The following is a 20,850-nucleotide window of genomic DNA, read 5'->3' as shown; positions in this document are numbered from 1 at the left end:
ATGGGCTGAAAATCTCAGCTTATACTCGAGTATATACTTAACAAAAAAGTGTCAAACAACTGAAAATATGTCTTATATTCTAGGTTCTTCAAAGTAGCCACCTTTTGCTTTGATGACTGCTTTTCACACTCTTGGCATTCTCTTGATGAGCTTCAAGAGGTAGTCACCGGAAATGGTCTTCCAACAATCTTGAAGGAGTGCCCAGAGATGCTTAGCACTTGTTGGCGCTTTTGCCTTCACTCTGCGGTCCAGCTCACCCCAAACCATCTTGATTGGGTTCAGGTCTGGTGACTGTGGAAGCCAGGTAATCTGGCGTAGCACCCCATCACTCTTCTTCTTGGTCAAATAGCCCTTACACAGCCTGGAGGTGTGTTTGGGGTCATTGTTCTGTTGAAAAATAAATGATGGTCCAACTAAACACAAAGCAGATGGAATAGCATGCCGCTGCAAGATGCTGTGGTAGCCATGCTGGTTCAGTATGCCTTCAATTTTGATTAAATCCCCAACAGCGTAACCAGCAAAGCACCCCCACACCATCACACCTCCTCCTCCATGCTTCACGGTGGGAACCAGGCATGTAGAGTCCGTCCGTTCACCTTTTCTGCGTCGCACAAAGACGCGGTGGTTGGAACCAAAAATATCAAATTTGGACTCAAAAGATCACAGCACTGATTTCCACTGGTCTAATGTCCATTCCTTGTGATCTTTACCCCAAACAAGTCTCTTCTGCTTGTTGCCTGTCCTTAGCAGTGGTTTCCTAGCAGCTATTTTACCATGAAGGCCTGCTGCACAAAGTCTCCTCTTAACAGTTGTTATAGAGATGTGTCTGCTGCTAGGCAGTGTGCTGTGTGGCATTGACCTGGTCTCTAATCTGAGCTGCTGTTAACCTGCGATTTCTGAGGCTGGTGACTCGGATTAACTTATCCTCAGAAGCAGAAGTGACTCTTGGTCTTCCTTTCCTGGGGCGGTCATCATGTGAGCCAGTTTCTTTGTAGCGCTTGATGGTTTTTTCAACTGCACTTGGGGACACTTTCAAAGTTATCCCAATTTTTCGGACTGACTTACCTTCATTTCTTAAAGTAATGATGGTCACTTGTTTTTCTTTACTTAGCTGTGTTTTCTTGCCATAATACAAATTTTAACAGTCTATTCAGTAGGACTATCAGCTGTGTATCCACCAGACCTCTACACAACACAACTGATGGTCCCTACCCCATTTATAAGGCAAGAAATCCCACTTATTAAACCTGACAGGGCACACCTGTGAAGTGAAAGCAATTTCCGGTGACTACCTCTTGAAGCTCATCAAGAGAATGCCAAGAGTGTGCAAAGCAGTAATCAAAGCAAAAGGTGGCTACTTTGAAGAACCTAGAAAATCTACTATATAATTGTCTATGGGTCACTTCCGTCTTTCTGTCTGTCCTTCTGTCTGTCTTTCTTTCTTTCTGTCACAGATATTCATTGGTCGCGGCCTCTGTCTGTCATGGAATCTAAGTCGCTGATTGCTCGTGGCAAAACGCCCACGACCATTGCCACGACCAATCAGCAACGGGCGCAGTCCGGCGGCAACATGGCGGCTCCTTCCTCCCCGCAGTCAGTGCCCGCTCCATACTCCCCTCCAGTCAGCACTCACACAGGGTTAATGGCAGCGCTAATGGACCGCGCTATGCCGCGGTGTAACGCACTCCATTAACGCTGCTATTAACCCTGTGTGACCAACTTTTTTACTATTGATGCTGCCTATGCAGCATCAATAGTAAAAAGATCTAATGTTAAAAATAATTAAAAAAAATAAAAAATCATCATATACTCACCTTCTGGTGGCTTTCACGCTCCTCGCGACGCTCCGGTGACCGGTCCATGCATTGCGATCTCGCGAGATGATGATGTAGCGGTCTCCCGAGACCGCTACGTCATCATCTCGCGAGACCGCAATGCACTCTTGAGACCGGATCGCGCGAGGAGCGTCGGTAAACGCTTCCTGGATCCAGGGGCCAACGGAAGGTGAGTATATAACTATTTTTTATTTTAATTATTTTTTATTAACAGGAATATGATGCCCACATTGCTATATACTACGTGGGCTGTGCAATATACTATGCGGGCTGGGCAATGTACTACGCGGGCTGGGCAATGTACTACGCGGGCTGGGCAATATACTACGTGACTGGGCAATATAGTACGTGACTGGGCAATATACTACGTGGCTGGGCAATATACTATGTGGACATATATATTCTAGAATACCCGATGCGTTAGAATCGGGCCACCATCTAGTAAGACTTATTTTCAGTTGTTTCACACTTTTTTTGTTAAGTATATAATTCCACATGTGTTAATTCATAGTTTTAATGTCTTCAGTGTGAATTTACAATTTTCATAGTAATGAAAATACAGAAAAATCTTTAAATGAGAAGGTGTGTCCAAACTTTTGCTCTGTACTGTATGTTGATCTATATCCTGACTACTTGTTTTATGCAATATGTAATTTTCTGATCATAGAAGCCCTCTGAATTTAATATAACATTTTACTTGATGTCCTCTTTAGAACACAGGCCCTAATGTATCAAGACCAGCGTGGAAAAACAGCGAGGGATGGACAAGTGCACGCCTCTTAATGAATCAGGCATGGTGCAAAGTGGTCAAAGAAGTCCACGCCTTCAGTGAAAACACCCACTTGAACCTAAATTTAGTTAACTCATTAGTTGCCAAATAATTTCATTGATATTTCCACAATTCAAAAGTGAAATTTAAAGAAAACAATTTGTTCCGCTCTGCAGCCACTATTAATTTGTGTGTTCAGTTCACCTTGTAAAATTAGGTGACCAGTACACTTTTTTTATTTCAAGGTTCATTTCATTGTTGATATACTGTTTTAAGACATGTTATTGGCATAACTGATAATATGTATAAACCAACATAGGGCTACAAGGCTCTGATCACACTGGTATTAAGGATTCTATTTTGAATAAGTCCATGATGATCCATTTGTTTTACTGATCAAAATGGACGTGGTCTTGTAACAAAAAGGTCAGGAGGCTATCCTGCCCACTAAACTGACTGAACAAAACCTAACTAAACCAAAGACAGGATAAAAAATACTATTAAAGTCAATAGCTCTAGAATTTTTTCTGGACAAAGTCAATTAAGAGAATAACTGGTCAAAAGACATTATTGTACGAGCATGTCAGATTATGATGTGTTTACCTGCCATCACAAATAGTCTTGGTAAAGAATGAAAGGTACTGGTAGATTTCTGTTTCATTATTTAGCTTTAAGATCTCTTCTTCATTGTATTTAAATATTGCAAGTGCATAACGAAAGATAACCTGTGAAAAAGAGGATGTTTTATAACAAAGTAAACCAAATTTTTAGTCTCACGATTATAATAGAGCATCAATGAGATTTAATATGTATGTGTATATATATCTAATCAATAAAGCTGTGTGTGTGTGTGTGTATGTGTATGTATGTGTGTATGTCTGGGATTGGCATCTGCACCGTTGCAGCTACAGCCACAAAATTTTGCACAGTCACCCATCTGGACCCCGAGAGAGTCATAGGCTATATTGTAAGGTGAAATTTTAACCCCGCGCGTTCCAATTCATCAAACAATTTTGCCCCATCTACCTAATGGTGAAAAAGTGAAAGGAAAAGTGTTGGAGGCAAATTGACAGCTGCCAGATGTGAACAAGGGGAACTTAAAGAATGAGAGCGATGGCGCCAAAGAGTATATACCATATATGGGGCCCCGACATGGGATACTCACCACCACACACGGGGATATGAACACACACACAAAATGTGCCGCACACTACCATGTGCTTGAACACATATACCACCCTCAGCACACATTTCACCACACATACACCAACCTCGCCACATAAAAGTCGAAACACAAAAGTTGCCACTCAAAACTCGCCATGTGCAAAATTCGCCACATGCAAAACTAGGCTCATGCAAAACTCACCACACGTGCAAAACTCACCTCATGGAAAACTCGCCACATGCAAAGCTTGCGGAAAAATTGTCAGATGCACAAAAGTTGCAACACATGCAAAAGTTGCCTCACACAAAAATTGCACACGCGGAAAAATTGCCACATGCACAAAAGTTGCAACACCTGCATAAGTTGCCTCACACAAAAGTTGCACATACTCAAAATGCACCACACATAAAACTCGCCACGCGCAAAACTCGCCATGCGCAAAACTTGCTGCACACAACTTGCTACACTAACCTGTCACATGCAACTCGACACACAAAAAGTTGCTACACGCATGTCGCCACACAAAACTCATCTCACAAAAGTCGGTACATGTATGTCGCCACATGCAACTCAACACACAACTTGACACATGAAACTCGCCCTAAAATACACACAAGTCTGGTATTATCCTTCAAAAATAGAAATCTGATTAATAAGCAGACAAACTACAAGAGCAACAAATGTACCATATAGGAAATATGGCAGCTGTCAGTCACATGACCTGTCTATTATGTGTATGTGTGAGCTAATATATACTGCCAGGGGGGAGGGCTTCCTGTTGGCTGGGGATTTATCAGGCTGCTAATAGCAACCAATCACAGCCCAGCTTCTATTTTGCTACAGTTAATCTGAGATCTGATTGGTTAATATAGGCAACAAAGGACATTCTCAGTATAACAAAGCTTGTGTGAGGTAATAGCATGTCAGTTAGGGTGTGTTGGTGGAAAGGCTGATGTCAGTCACATTACCTCTATGTGAGAGGATATAGAAACTGTCAGTTACAGACTATTTTTACCACAATAATGCCTCATAAGAAAAGGAATTCCATGGCACAAATGTCAGCTGATGCGAAAAGAAAAGCTGCATTACAGGCCAATGAAAAATGTGAAGACCGAGAAACAAGGCTGACACACATGAGAACAGCAGCTGCTTCCTCAAGAGCCAATGAACTTTCTGAGTAGAGGGAAGTGAGGCTTGCATACAAGAGAACAAGAGCTGCTACCTCAAGGGCCAATGAACTTTCTGAGGAGAAGAAAGCGAGGCTTGCAGACATTAAAACAAGAGCTGCTTCCTCAAGGGCCAATGAACTTTCTGAGGAGAGGGAAGCGAGGCTTTCAGACAAGAGAATAAGAACTGCTTCCTCAAGGGCCAATGAGTCATCTCAGCAGAGAGAAGGCTAAATTGCCACTAAGAGAATAGCTATTTCTTCCACCAGGGCACCGGAAATGGTTTGAGATTTGAAACATGCTGCCTTTTGTTACCAGTCAGACATAAACTATCAGGATAATCCTAAAGTTCAGATAGGAAAAATGGATGTGGTCTGCATGTACTGCAGTGCCCTGAAATGGAAAGATGAACCGTCAGGTTTATGCTGTGCAAATGACTAGATAAAACTTCCATGTCTCCTGTCACCACCAGATCCCCTAAAGTCTCTGATGACAGGTACCAGTACAATATCAAAGCATTTCTTGGACAACATCAGGAAGTACAACTCCTGCTTCCAAATGACATCATTTGGTGCAACTTAAGAAATGTTTACAACAGGATTTATGCCGACATTTAATGTTCAAGGACAGGTTTACCACTCGATTTGCTCACTGCTTCTATTACAAGGAGAAGAACCTCAATTCCTTCAACTCTTCTTCATGGGAAATGTAGAAGCAGAGGCTCCGCGGAGATGTTCCTTAATTCCTAACACTCGCCTTAATATTGTCACTATTTTGCAGCAGTTCCTTCACTCCAACAATCCATATGTTCAACTTTTCAAGACTGCACTTGAATGCATGCCAAATGACGATTACAAGGTTGTCATTCGAGCTGACAAAACACCACAAGGTGAACATCAGCGATGTTTCAATGCTCCCACATTTGATGAGGTAGCCATCTTGATTGTAGGTAATGATTTTCAAAGCCATGACATTGTGCTTCAGAAAAGGAACAATAGTTTGCAAAAAGTAGCAGAAACTCACAGGTCCTATGATGCACTGCAATATCCAATCATCTTTTGGCAGGGACAGGATGACTATCACTTTGGAATACCTCAGACAGATCCTACAACAGGCAACCCATCAGGAAAAAAGTGTCTGCCATGGACTTCTATGCATATAGGATCATGACAAGATTTGCAGAGGAAAATCACATCTTGAAATGCAAACACCTCTTCCACCAATTTACTGTTGACATGTATGCAAAGATTGAGAGTGAACGTCTTTTATATATCCAACTAAATCAAAAGAAGCTCAGGGCAGAGGAATATATTCACCTTAGAGATGCTATTGCAAATGATGCTGATCCAAAAGAGTTTGGGGAAAATGGTTATTCTTCCATCAACTGTCACTGGAAGACCATGACACATACATGAATACACACAGGATGCAATGACTTATGTGAGAAAGTATGGCCGTCCAGATCTTTTCATCACCTTTACTTGCAATCCTGCCTGGGAGGAAATTGGAGGGCACCTGTTGCCGGGCCAAAAAACATTGAATCGCCATGACATTATTCGGGTTTTCAAACAGAAACTTTCAAAAATGACTAATCTCATCACAAAATCACATATTTATGGTGAGACGCAGTGCTGGATGTATTCAGTTGAATGGCAAAAAAAGAGGCCTTACTCATGCCCACGTCTTGATCTGGCTGAAGCAAAAAATACAGCCTACCGAAATTTACAATATCATCAGTGCCGAATTCCCAGACCTTCAGATTGACCCATTGCGGTTTGACACCATCACAAAAAACATGATCAATGGTCCGTGTGGGAGTCTTACCAAACATTCTCCCTGTATGATTGATGGCAGGTGTTCAAAGCATTACCCATGATCCCTGGTCCAAGAAACCCAAACAGGACAAGATGGATATCCAGTCTACCGAAGAAGAAAGCCAGGGGATGGTGGTTTCACAGCACAGCTCAAAATGCGTGTTGGATCCTCACTCCAAGAGATAGAAATTGACAACACGTGGGTAGTGCCTTACAACCCTTTGCTCTCAAAAATCTTCCAGGCCCACATAAATGTCGAATCTTTCTACTCTGTGAAATCAATCAAGTATATCTGCAAATATCTCCACAAAGGAAGTGATCAAGCAGTTTTTAAACTCCAGAATAATTTACCTATTATTGATGAAGTGGAGGCATTCCAGATGGGCAGGTACATTAGCAGCAATGAAGCTGTTTGGAGAATACTAGGATTCTCCATTCATGAGCGCTACCCACCAGTTGTGCATCTGAGTGTGCACTTGAAAAATCGACAGAGAATTTACTTTAACCCAGCAAACTTGCAGCAGCAGTTCCTAACACCACCTAAGACCACCCTCTTGGCATTTTCTGAGCTGTGTCAACAAGACCCTTTTGCAAAAACAATTCTCTACTGTGATTTACCAAAGTACTACACTTGGAATGCCTCCAGAAAAACACTGGAACGGAGGAAACGGGGGCTTGATATTGAAGGCTATCCAGGGATGAAAGCAACTGATACTCTTGATCGCATCTACACTGTTCATCCGTCAAATGCAGAGTGCTTCTACCTGTGCATGTTACTTCATGTTGTCAAAGGCCCTACATCATTTTCTGACCTGAAGACCGTCGGAGGCCATGTGTGTGAAACATTCAGGGAAGCTTGCCAAAGAAAAGGACTTTTGGAAAATGATGGACATTGGGACATGACCCTCAGTGAAGCAGCAGCCACACAAACCCCAAAGCGACTAAGACACCTCTTTGCTATTATTCTAACAACCTGCAGCATTTCAAATCCTCTTGAGATTTGGACAAAGTACAAAACTGATCTCAGTGAGGACATCCTCATGCAGATTAGAAGGGAAAATCCTCAGCAACTCATCAACTTCACTGAGGAAATATTCAATGAAACTTTAATGCTCCTTGAAGATCAGTGCATAGCAATGACAGGAAAAGCCTTACAGTTGCTTGGTTTGCCAACTCCAATAAGAAACCCTGAAGGCATCCAAATGTGTAGGGAGATTTTCATAGAAAAACTACAATATTGATGAACTGACAGCATTTGTTTCTCAGAATGAGCCAATATTGGTACCAGATCAAAGGGACGCCTATAACTACATTTTAAGTTTCAGTGAAACCAACAAAGTTGTGATTGTCTTCCTTGATGCTCCAGGTGGAACAGGAAAGACATTTGTAATCAACTTGCTCTTGGAAAAATTTCGACAACAAAAAAAGATTGCACTTGCAGTGGCATCTTCTGGAATTGCAGCTATGCTTTTAAAAGGTGGCAGGACAGCACATTCGACATTCAAACTACCACTTAACCTGTCCCATAGTGACAGCCCCGTGTGTAATATTGCCAAGGGATCAGGACTGGCCAAATTGCTTAAAAAATGCAGTGCCATCATTTGGGATGAATGCACCATGTCACACAAAAGGGTTCTGGGAGCAGTGGACAAACTGCTGCAAGACCTGCGTAGCAACAAATATATCATGGGAGGGGTGGTAGTTGTTTTGGCAGGTGACTTCCACCAAACACTACCTGTTATTCCAAGATCAACCCCTGCAGACAAACTCAATGCCTGTCTCAAAGCATCGTACCTTTGGAGAAAAGTAAAGAAAATGTCACTGAACACAAACATGAGGGTCTACATGACAGGTGATGTTTCTGCTGGACTGTTTTCGAGCCAGCTGTTGACTATTGGAGATGACAAGGCACCAGTAAACTCAACCACTGGACAGATCACCTTCCCAAGCAACTTTTGTTGCATTGTGACTTCCATTGAGGAGTTGAAAGCAAAGGTTTTTCCAAACATTCAACTCCACTTCAAAAATTCTGGCTGGCCGTGTGAAAGGGCTATTCTAGCTCCCAAAAATGACAGCGTCAACAAGATCAATCTTCAAATTCTAAATCTCCTTCCAGTTGTGTGCACAACCTACAAGTCAGTGGATACAGTAATAGACCCTGCTCAAGCATTATTTTATCCAACCAAGTTCCTCAATTCGTTGGAGCCACAAGGACTTCCTCCTCACAACCTCTTTCTAAAACCTGGAACACCTATTCTGCTATTGAGAAATTTGGATCCACCAAAGCTGTGTAATGGAACAAGACTCTTGATTAAGAACCTGTTTCCACATGTAATTGAGGCAACCATTTTGACAGATGTGCCACAGAAGATGTTTTCATTCCAACAATTCCCCTCATTCCATCTATTTGCCCTTTAATTTTAAACGCCTCCAGTTTCCTGTTCGACTGGCATTTGCTATGTCCATCAACAAGGCTCAGGGACAGCCCTTGAAAGTAGTTGGAATCGATTTAGAATCTCCATGTTTTTCTCATGGTCAACTTGATGTGGCCTGTTCAAGAGTTGGAACAACCAAAAATCTGTTCGTCTTTGCCCCTGAAGAAAAAACGAAGAATGTCGTTTATCAAAAGGCTCTCGAATAAGTAGTAGAAGATTACTTCACATCACTTGGCCAATTTAGTTAAATCGTTAAATCTGTGTGGAATATCTCTGGTGTTCAAATATATATTTGTGAAATGCTTCTATTAGCTTAGTTTTTGCCTTTTAATAATTATGTTTCCATCTATTTGTTTTGTGGTTCTTGTGTGCAGAATACATTTTTGTGAATACATTCTATTTTGCTAACAGCAGTTATTAACCCGGGTGAAGCTGGGTAGTACAGCTAGTATATATATATATATATATATATATATATATGTATATATATATGTATATATATATATATAATATGCTATTCACTTGGGAGCGATATGAGGTATCACAGGAACCATTTTATTTAAAAGTCAGTATGGCTTATTTCAGTTCTCAATAACCACATCACAGGAAAGCAAATACAGCCCTTGTCTGGCATAAAGTGAAACAATGTAAAAAGTCTGTTCAATAGTGCAGATTTGTCCGCTTGACTTGTCCAGCTTCTAAGTCCTTTTGCAAAGACACGCTATCCAGGAGTTCTACACACCTCCATACACAGAACCATGTGTCAGATAAATGGGTCCCATTTTACAATGTGAACCACACCCAGGGGGGTGAGATATGGTGAGCAGTCGTCCAGCCATAACTCTTCAGCTGCTCACAATAAGACCTGGCCCTAACATGGCCAATTAACCCCTCTTAGTACTATCTATACTAGAACATTACTCCAGGTTTACGTCACAGAGGACATGCATTTTTACGATACATATCTTGTGTCCAGCAGCCACCTTGCATACCTCCCCCCTCTGCCTAAAGTTGTGGTACTTGGTACCTTCTACCACGAGATATGGGATTTTCAAGAGAGCATCGGCATTACCATGTATCTTCCTGGCTCTATGTTCCACATAAAAGTAGAAATCTTGCAGGGCTAGAGACCATCGGGTAACCAACATTTTTACCCTTTCTGTCCCTCATGCACATGAGTGGGGCATGGCTTGACGTGAATTTGTGTCCACCGCCCACTTTATGGCCAAGAATTCCTTTTTGGAATAATTTTTCTCACATGCCGAGAGTTTCCTATGCTCCTCTCTGTGTATCTCCTGAGAAATGACCACTCCTAATCCGACTTCTGAGGTGTCCGTTTGAAGTACAAATTCCATCTTAAAGTTGGTGGCTAACAGGACGGACTGCTTACACAGAGCTACTTTCAATTCCTGAAAGGCCGTCTCCCCCTCAGACGTCCATTTGGCCATAATGGACTTTGACCGTTAAGGCGGTCGGTGAGGGGTTCAGCCACCATTCCAAAGTTTGGAATGAACCTCCTGTAGTACCCCATGATTCCCAGACAGGCCCTATCTTGCCTTTTTTTTTAGATTGGTCTTGGCCAGTTCAGAATTGAATCCACTTTATTGATCTGGGGTTTGATTTTCCCTTTACCTACTACATATCCAAGGTATTTAGCCTCCTCTTTCCACATTGCACATTTTTTTGCTTTTTTATACAGTATCCTGCCTTCCTGGAAGCAAACACTACCTGCACCTTTCCCAGATGACTTCCCCAATCCAGGCTGAAGATTATGATATTGTCTAGGTATGCTGCAGAGTAATTCTAATGGAGTATGAGGAACCAGTCCATAGCCCTCTGAAAGGTGTCCGGAGCACCCTGCAGTCCGAGCAGCATCCGGACGTATTGGAAGCACCAACTGGGCATGAAGAAAGCAGTCTTCTCCTTGGCCTCTTGTGACATGAGGATTTGCTAATTGGGCTAGACCACGCATTCTTAGATTCCACAATGACTCTGACATTTAGCATACGCTTCAATTCCTTGAGGATCAGTTCGCACTGGAGATGGTAAAACTCACATCTTCAGTTGTTTAATTTGCAAGGCCTTACACCGTACCCTCATCACCTTACTCATAACGGGTGTTCCTTGGTCGGTCAGGATCTCTGTCAGTCCTGTCTGGGCAAAGATGTGGACCAACTCACAGGCTGAGGCATTTCTTAAGGGAACCGCTTCTGGGTACCACACAGAATAGTTGAGGACAACCAATATATCGATGCCCACAAGCAGACTGAACAAGGGCAATGACTAGGTCCATGGCATTTCGCTTAAATGGCACCTCTGATGGGTAGCGGCACAATTTGGCATTTCAGATGTAAGAGATAGGAACGGTTATCTGGCAGGTGGGACAGGACTTGCAATATCTTAGAATTTCTCGGTGACATCTGGGCCAATAGAATCTCTGTGTGACCCGTTATTGGGTTTTGTTGACACCCAGATGGCCACCCAAGACATGTGAATGGGCCATGTTCAATACCCTCCATCTACAGGGTCCTGGTACCAACAATTATTCCACTGTTTCCTCTCTGACCTTAGTGACCCAGTAGAATAAGTCCCTACTTATCATAAAATAAGGAAATCTGGTGTCAGCTCTTGGCTCCAACGATATGCAGTTTATAACAGAGACTTAACTCTAAAAGAAGTGTTCAATAATGTAACTGTTAGGAGGACCCAAAACTTATGGCTCTCAAGAGGAACACCAAAACTAGTAGTCCAGTAATTTGCAGACCATTCACTTTTATGGGGCAAGTTTGAGGCCCACGCCTGGTGGACAGTCCGCCCTGCAGGCCGAATATGAGTTGCACAATAACGGCATCCCATGCTACAGTCTATTTGCTTGGTAATCAGGGGACAACGGGTGGCTATATGGCCTGGGCCATGACATTTCCAGCAAATTACATCCCCTGATGGGACTTTCGGCATGATTTCAGCAAACCCGTTGGATTTTAGACGCCTCCCCCTCTTTTTAGCATCCGCCCCTTGATGGAACCCCCAGTATGGAGTGGTTTGCCTAGCCAAGAAACCCTCATACTTTTTGATCAGTCCAACCAAGTCATCAGCATTTCGGGGATCTCCCTGGGCAACTGCATCAGCCTCAGAAGGGAGTGTACGAATCAGACCATTACAACTTGCTCCACCATCTGCGCTGGGGTAGAGGACTGCGACTGCAACCACTATTGGACGAGGTTCAGCAGATCAAACATTTGGGAGCAAGAGGGCTTGTCACAGTGATACGTCCAGCAGTGTACCTGTTATGCTCTGACAGTCTTTATCACTCCCAAACCTGCCCATATTTTCATTTTCAATTTTGCATATTCTTTTGTGTCCTGTAAGGATAAATTATAGCAGGCCTTTTGTGGCTCTCCTGGTAAGTATGGCGACAGGACTTCGGCTCACTGCTCTGACGGGAGTTTCTTCCTATCGGTGACTGAAAAATGATTAAGAAGGCCTCGATGTTGTCACCCGGGGTAATTTTCTGCAAGGCTCTCCTCACCGCCTTCTGGACAGAGAAATCATTAGCTGACCTTGGAGTTGAAGCTGCAGCCATCCTATGAAACGACTTTGTGAATAATTCAATCTGCTGCTATCAGTGCTGGTTTTGTTGCTGCTACTGTTGGAGCGGTTGCTGGTGCTGCTGCTGCTGTTGGAGATGTTGCTGGTGCTGCTGCTGTTGTAGCTGGTGCATACACAGCTCATTTTTCTCCCTTTGTGCCAACTGTCGTTACTGCTGCAGCTGGTGCTGTGCTTGTAGCAGGTGTTTAATAAGGTCCTCCATGCTATCTGACATTGCTCTCTGGCTTTTAGCCCCCTTAATCTAAGACATGCAGTACTTGCGTAGCAGTCGCACCTGTTCCATTGTTCAGAATTCAAAGAAAAGCCCACAAACAACATCAGCAGAAATACAGGACTCTGAAAACTAGTGGTGTGGCTGTTTCAAGAAATACAATAAGGAGGCACTTGAAGAAAAATGGGCTGCATGATCGAGTCGCCAGAAGAAAGCCATTACTGCGAAAATGCCACAAAGTATCTAGCCTACAATACGCAAAACAGCACAGAGACAAGCCTCAAAACTTCTGAAACAAGGTAATTTGAAGTGATAAGATCAAAATTAAACTTTTTGGCCACAACCATAAATGTTACATTTGGAGAGAGGTCAGCAAGGCCTATGATAAAAGGAACACCATTCCTACTGTAAAGCACGGAGGTGGATTGCTGATGTTCTGGGGATGTGTGGGCTACAAAGGCACAGGAACCTTGATCAAAGTTGAAGGAAAGTTGAATGCAGCACGTTAAATACTGGAGGCAAATTTGGACTCATCATCCTGAAGCTGAGCATGGGACGTGCTTGGACGTTCCAACATGACAATGATCCAAAACACAAGGCCAAGTCAACCTGTCATTGGCTACAGCAGAACAAAGTGAAGGTTATGGAGTGGCCATCTCAGTCTCCTGACCTCAATATCATTGAGCCACTCTGGAGAGATCTCAAGCACGCAGTTCATGCTAGACAGCCCAGGAATTTACAGGAACTGGAGGCTTTTTGCCAAGAAGAGTGGGCAGCTTTACCATCTGAGAAAATAAAGAAGCTCATCCACAACTACCACAAAATACTTCAAGCAGTCATTGATGTTAGAGGGCGCAATACACGGTATTACGAAATGGGGCATGTGAACTTTTGCTCAGGGTCATTTGGATGTTTTGGGTTGTCATTATGATTTTAAAAGAGAAAACACAGTAGTTTGACAATAAATGGCTTCACCCAACCACTAACCATGAGTAGAGAAAAAGTTTTGATGTTATCATTCATATTTTCTGAAAAAAAGGCCAAGAATGCAAAAATTCTGCCTGGGTATGTAAACTTTTGAGCACAACTGTAAAAACAGCCCTTTACAAAGTGAAACAAAGTAAACAGTACATACAATAGTGCGGGCTCGCCCGCTTGGCTTAGAGCGTGGCGACACGCGTTGGGTGCCTGCAGCCCACACTTACTCTGCACTGGGTATGCATTACCTATTTGCCCTGTCTATGACCGGCGCATCTAGAGTGTTGTCATCTTGGCACTCTATGCTCTTATCCTATTATGGGCGCACGGTCTGACTATAGGAGGGTAACTGACTACGTACTTGTGCTTATTTGCGGTCCCAGCATTCATATATCTTTATGACCGGCTCTTTGCTTGCTTGAGCACCATCTCTATCAGTGGCTATTGGGCTACATTGTTTATATGGTGTGTAGCTGGCCATGTTATTCCATCCCCAGGTTTTCATAACGTGTACTTACGGTGTATATACTTGGGGTCTGCTGAGATTGCTTTCCCTCATTTAGTAATTTATCTATTAGGCTTATTTATCCCTTAGATACGTGCTTCTTACCCGGTTCAGGTCTGTGTGGGCTTTTTTGCCTTATTCTGGGCTTGAGTACATATGGGGCTATTGCATACCCCCTTGTTTTTAATGTTTTTAGTGTGTTTTGCCTTTTGTTATATTCTTGTTATCAATAAAGCTGTGTTTTCATATTTGTCTGGTGGTGACTCCCATTTGTAAGGCTTATCTGTTCTTTCTTAGTATATGTTTGAACATTCTTATTCAACTACCCCTTTAAAGTCTTTCCCTTTTACATGGGCGCATAGGACCATGGATCGGGTCACCGCCACCGTGACACATCCCTTTAAGTACCGGACCCGGTACAGAGTACCCCACGGCCCTGGCGGGCGTTCCAATCGTGTTGTGCATGTTGGGTTGCGCTTTGCCTCTCATTGTCTGTGCATACTGAGCTCCATATTTTGATAGAACCGGAGGCCTGAGGTACAAAGCAGTGACATAGGTGCTGACAACAGGAATGAAAATATACCAACCGAACATCAGTTATAAGAAACAACCAAAAAATAATAAAAAGGCGACTCAAATAATAATCATATGAAAACAGGAGAACTATGAGTCAAAATAGGCCAAAAGGTAATTTAGAATGATTTTATTAGAAAATGTAATCAAAAGACAAATAAGATCATGTACCATATAAGTGACATCATGTGACAATACCGTGAGTACATCAAGAACCCAAGATCACGGAACAGGATACTGAAGGTATATAAAATGTAATGCAATGCACATAAGTGCAATTAACATGCCATAATCAAATATACCAAAATGAAGACAGATTGTGGCAAATTATAGCTAATTCAAATGTTTAATACCGGTACTATTGCCTACATAGCTGTCATCAAATAGCGTACAAATGCAAGTGCTGGATAAGGATTAATTACCCATGATAATCGTAACAGGTCCTGTCCCGGTCCGAGGTGCTACCCCAACGCGCGTTTCGCGTCAAATGAATCCCGCTTCCTCAGGGTTCTTGATGTACTCACGGTATTGTCACATGATGTCACTCATAGTTTTCCTGTTTTCATAGGAATGAAAATATAATGGCTGCCATCTTTCTGCTGGTGGTACCTGCATCAGTGTGCACAGTGTGACAGATGAAAGTAATGTGTCGCAGAATTGCTGTGCCATAAGGGGTTATCAGTGGACAATGTACTTAGGGCAAAACTTGACAAAGTGACTGGAGCAACTCCATAACTCCTAGGCACAACAAGCTATAAAAGTGGTCACTCCAACAGACCTACAGCAGCAATATGGGCCAGTCAAAGCGAGCAGCCATTTTGGGAACAAATTGAAGGTAAAAAGGCCAATTGGAAATAATTTCACAAAAACAAAATGGTCCTGACAAAATTGTTGGCACCGTTAATTTAATATTTGGTTGCACAACCTTTGGAAAAATAATTGGACTCACTAACATGGATCACTTCTGGTTGGAACGAAGCACTGTATACCATAAGGCCTGTTTTGCAGATGCTTTTATCTACATTTACATTGTTATGCTTGTGTGGAAATTTCACAAATGAAATGTATACAGTACCTACCTTTGTCCCTTCATATAAAAACGCATCCCATACTCTTAGGAGAATATCACTAACTAGGCTGTCAACAAAAACCACAAGGAACCAGTTGAAAGTGATGAGAGACAGATCAATTTTGTATTGTACAAAGTGAGCAGTCAAACGGGGCAGTTTTTCGGACAAAAAATCTCTGAATACTCTTTGATCTACCTAGAAAAATAATAAAAGTTTTTACATCACTTTAATTAGCAGATATTTCTTTGCAGCAAATTATGAATGAATAAAATAGTAAACTTTAAAAACATACCATCCCCTCACTGGCAGACAGACAGAAAAGGGCCCTGTGCAAGAACAATATATGTGCTGTTTGCAGTCCAAGAGCTCCTAAAAATGCAAAACTGAACCTGCTTTGGAGATAGAAATGGGCCCCCTTACCTCTTGGACCCCGATGCAGTCATGCAGACGTTTTTAGCATTTTTTACAGCTAAAATCTGGTGTACGAGGATAGGCAGGAAACACTTTGCCTCTCTGCTAAAGTGAATCTCTATGCCCAAAATGTTCAAACCAAACAGCCACTTGGCATCACAGCAGTTCAGTATTCATTTCCTATCTACTTGTTTAATATTTGAAACATCCAAGGCACCAGATGTTCTTCTTGAAAAGTAATCTTTATTTTGTTACAGCATATACAGGATAAAAAGGTGACATTTTGGCAATATAGGGTCTTTTTCAATCCATATACTAAAAAAGGAACATGAACATGTTCAGTGGGTATGGAAAGTATTCAGACCCCTTTAAATTTTTCTCTCTTTTTTTAATTTACCAAATGGCTGCAATGAACAAAGTTCATTTTTTCTTATTAATGTACATGCTGCACCCCATCTTGACTGAAAAAAAAACAGAAATATAGTAATTTTTGCAAATTTAATAAAGAAAAATTGAAATATCACATGGTCATAAGTATTCAGACCCTTTACTCAGACACTCATATTTAAGTCACATGCTGTCCATTTCCTTGTGATCCTCCTTGAGATGGTTCTACTCATTCATTGGAGTCCAGCTGTGTTTACTTAAACTGATAGGATTTGATTTGGAAAGGCACACATCTGTCTATATAAGACCTCACAGCTCACAGTGCATGTCAGACCAAAGGAGAATTATGAGATCAAAGGAACTGGCCAAGGAGCTCAGAGACAGAATTGTGGCAAGGCACAGACCTGGCCAAGGTTACAACAGAATTTCTGCAGTACTCAAAGTTCCAAAGAGCACAGTGGCCTCCATAATCCTTAAATGGAAGAAGTTGGGGGCCACCAGAAAGTCCTCCTAGATCTGGCTGTCCAGCCAAACTGGACATGTTTTTTTCTGTCAAGATGGGGTGCAGAGTGTACATTAATGAGAAAAAAAGATGAACTTTTTTGAATTTACCAAATAGCTGCATGGAACAAAGAGTGAAAAAATTAAAGAGGTCTGAATACTTTCCGTACCCACTGTATCAAAACAAAGATACACTGTGCTATTTCTAATGACACAATCATGGACCACTCCTCCTTGCTCTTCTCATTAATTAGTTCAACCTCCGCTGTCATAGGAACACTAAACAAAATGTGAAAAGAGGGCAAAATAAAATAAAAAAAACACTAGTCTAAAAAAATATACGTAATAATTGGTAGGATAATAGTTCAATAGTTCTAATCATACTAACAGATCATATTATAGAAGTTACACAGTCATATAATCCAAGTAAACTATGGATCATTACCATAATTATTTAAATAAATCACACCTCCATACCACCTTTTGGCCATTCACATTGAGTTAGCTTGTGCATATTCATAGCTAATAGCAAAAAGGCCAATGCATGGCCATAGTCTTACCCCTATGTAAGGTAAAGGGAGGCGCAATAGGACACCATCTATCACGGCTAATTTAAAATTGCAAAAAACTATCCAGGAAATGGAGAAGCAGTGTTATTGTGGCACATGTCGGCGACTCTGAGTAATGTTATCAGTGACCCAGACAGGTGACCATGGCCATATGACCAATGTCCCACTGAAGACACACCTCCAGTTGTGTCCCACTGTGACAACGTGGTCACGCGATCACCTAGTTGACGCCTTCCATGTCATCACAGGGGCACACTCGAGTGCTTCACAGCACGATGGCTCAAACACATGACCATTAAAAGTCACACGGTCCATGTCATCGCATAGACACCAGATTCATCACTGAATGCATTCATTCTTGAGATTATCGCCATAAATTGCAACTTTATGAATGGTGGTTAGTCTTGGGAAATTATTATTATTATTTATATAGCACTATTGATTCCGTGGTGCTGTACATGAGAAAGGGTTACATACAATTTACAGTTATCACTTACAGTAAGCAAACTAACAATTACAGACTGATACAGAGTGACGAGGACCCTGCCCTTGCGGGATTACATTCTACAAGATGGTGGGGAAGGAGACAGTAGGTCGAGAGTGGAGCTCTGGTGTTGGTGAGACGGTAGCTCCGGTAGTGGTGAGGTGGCAGCGGGGTCATTGCAGACTGTAAGCTTTCCTGAAGAGGTGGGTTTTCAGGTTCTGTCTGAAGGATCCGAATGTGGTTAATAGTTGGACGTGTTGAGGCAAAGAATTCCAGAGGATGGGGGATATTCGGGAGAAGTCTTAAAATCGGTTGGGTGAGGAGCGAATAAGTGTGGAGGAGAGAAGGAGGTCTTGGGAGGACCGGAGATTGCATGAGGGAAGATATCGGGAGATTAGTTCAGAGATATATGGAGGACCCAGGTTATGGATGGCTTTGAATGTCAGTATTAGTAATTTGAACTGGATACGCTAAGGGAATGGGAGCCAGTGAAGTGATATGCAGCGGGGGGAAGTGGAGGAGTAGCGAGGAGAGAGATAAATTAGCCAGGCAGCAGAGTCAAAGATGGATTGGAGAGGTGCAAGGGTGTTAGCAGGGAGACCACAGAAAAGAATGTTGCAGTAGTTGCACAAGCATTTTAGTAGATCGACGGTTGAGGAAAGGACGGATTCTGGAGATATTTTTGAGCTGGAGGCGACAGGAGGTGGAAAGAGCTTGGATGTGCGGTTTGAAGGACAGGGCAAAGTCAAGGGTTACTCCAAGGCAGCGGACTTCCAGTACAGGGGAAAGCCATGATGTCGTTAATTGCGATAGATTGTTCAGGTAAGGAAGATCTATGAGATGGAGGAAAGATGATGAGTTCAGATTTGTCCACATTGAGTTTGAGGAAGCAAGAGTAGAAGAAGGAGGATATGGCTGATAGACACTCCAGGATTCTGGACAGCAGAGAGGTGACGTCTGGGCCAGAGAGGTAGATCTGAGTGTCATCAGCATAAAGGTGGTACTGGAATCCATGGAACTTTACGGGTTGTCCCAGGCCAAGTGTATAGATTGAGAAGAGTAAGGGTCCTAGAACAGAGCCTTGGGGGACTCCAACAGAGAGAGGGCGGGATGAGGAGGCAGTGTGGGAGACGCTGAATGTTCGGTTGGAAAGGTATGAGGAGATCCAGGATATGGCTAGGTCTTTGATGCCAAAAGGAGGAGAGGATCTGTAGTAGGAGGCAGTGGTCAACTGTGTTGAAAGCAGAGGACAGGTCTAGAAGGAGGAGTATAGAGTATTGTCCGTTAACTTTGGCTGTAAGTAAGTCGTTAGTAATTTTGGTCAGGGCTGTCTCAGTTGAGTGATGGGGGCAGATACCAAATTGTAAATTGTCAAAGAGCAAGTTAGGTGAGAGGTGGGAGGAAAGTTCAGTGTGGAAGTGCTGCTCCAGGAGTTTGGAAGCGAATGGGAGCAGCGATATTGGGCGATAGCTGGACATAGCAGTTGGATCAAAGGATGGCTTTTTAAGGATAGGCGTGATTGTGGCATGTTTGAAAGCAGAAGGGAAGGTGCCAGAAGTTAGTGATAGGTTGAAGAGGTGGGTTAGGGATGAGATAAGAGTGGCGGTGAGGTTGGGGAGGAGGTGGGATGGGATGGGAAATATTCCAATGTTCGCTATATAGCTTGCCATACTATTCTCTTTCATCTGGACAAGGTTGGGAGATTGGAAAAACAAGGATAATAAAAGAAAGGAGAAAAAGGAAGATACAAAGAAGACAATGAGTAAGAATAGTAATGAGACAAAAAGGAAATGAGAAAAAAGATAAAAGGAAAAAGGAGAAAAATGGGAGAAAGGAAGAGGAGATTCAGAGATAAAAGAGGAGAGACTAGGGTAAAGAAAAAGGGGAAAAAGGAAGAAAAAGAATGTACAGCACAAAAAAAAAATAAGAACCCTAGATATAGAAAAGAAAAAGGAAGAACAAGGAAAGATAAAACCACAAAACTTGAGGGAAAAGAAATCTTTTGATTTTAAATTAGCCTAGGCAGGTGGTGTCGAATTGTGCCTCCCATTACCTTAGACAGGGGTAAGAATATGGCCTATCATTGGCCATTTTGCTTTTGGCAATTAAATATGCACAAGATAACATTAATGTGAATGACCAAAAGGAGGTATGGAGGTGTGATTTATGGTAATGATTCATTGTCTACATGGATTACATGACTATGTTTTGTAACATCTGGGACATGATCTATCAGTATGACTAGTACTAGTAAACTATTAGCCTACCAATGATTATGGATTTTTTAGATTAGTGTTTTTTTAATTTTACTTTTACCTCTTTTCACCTTTGTTTACTGTTGCTATGAAAATGCAAGTGGGACCAAGGA

At 42.3% G+C, this 20,850-nt stretch overlaps 1 protein-coding gene across 2 annotated transcripts in view; it reads right to left on the bottom strand.

Annotated features, from left to right (window-relative positions):
* Nucleotides 1–20,850, bottom strand: part of TBC1D2 (TBC1 domain family member 2) — a 158,678-nt gene that overhangs the window by 5,045 nt on the left and 132,783 nt on the right. For both annotated transcript variants that reach the window (XM_069741882.1, XM_069741890.1), the window contains exons 12-13: nt 16,140–16,325; nt 3,208–3,329 (exon numbers count right to left, since the gene is read on the bottom strand). In XM_069741882.1, coding sequence (XP_069597983.1) covers nt 3,208–3,329; nt 16,140–16,325 — 308 coding nt within the window. The remainder of the gene's footprint in view (nt 1–3,207; nt 3,330–16,139; nt 16,326–20,850) is intronic.

Source organism: Ranitomeya imitator, chromosome 1 (genome assembly GCF_032444005.1).
Source record: "Ranitomeya imitator isolate aRanImi1 chromosome 1, aRanImi1.pri, whole genome shotgun sequence".
Lineage (NCBI taxonomy): Eukaryota > Metazoa > Chordata > Amphibia > Anura > Dendrobatidae > Ranitomeya > Ranitomeya imitator.
Note: the sequence above shows the minus strand (reverse complement) of the source record. Positions and strands in the feature narration are given on the sequence as shown.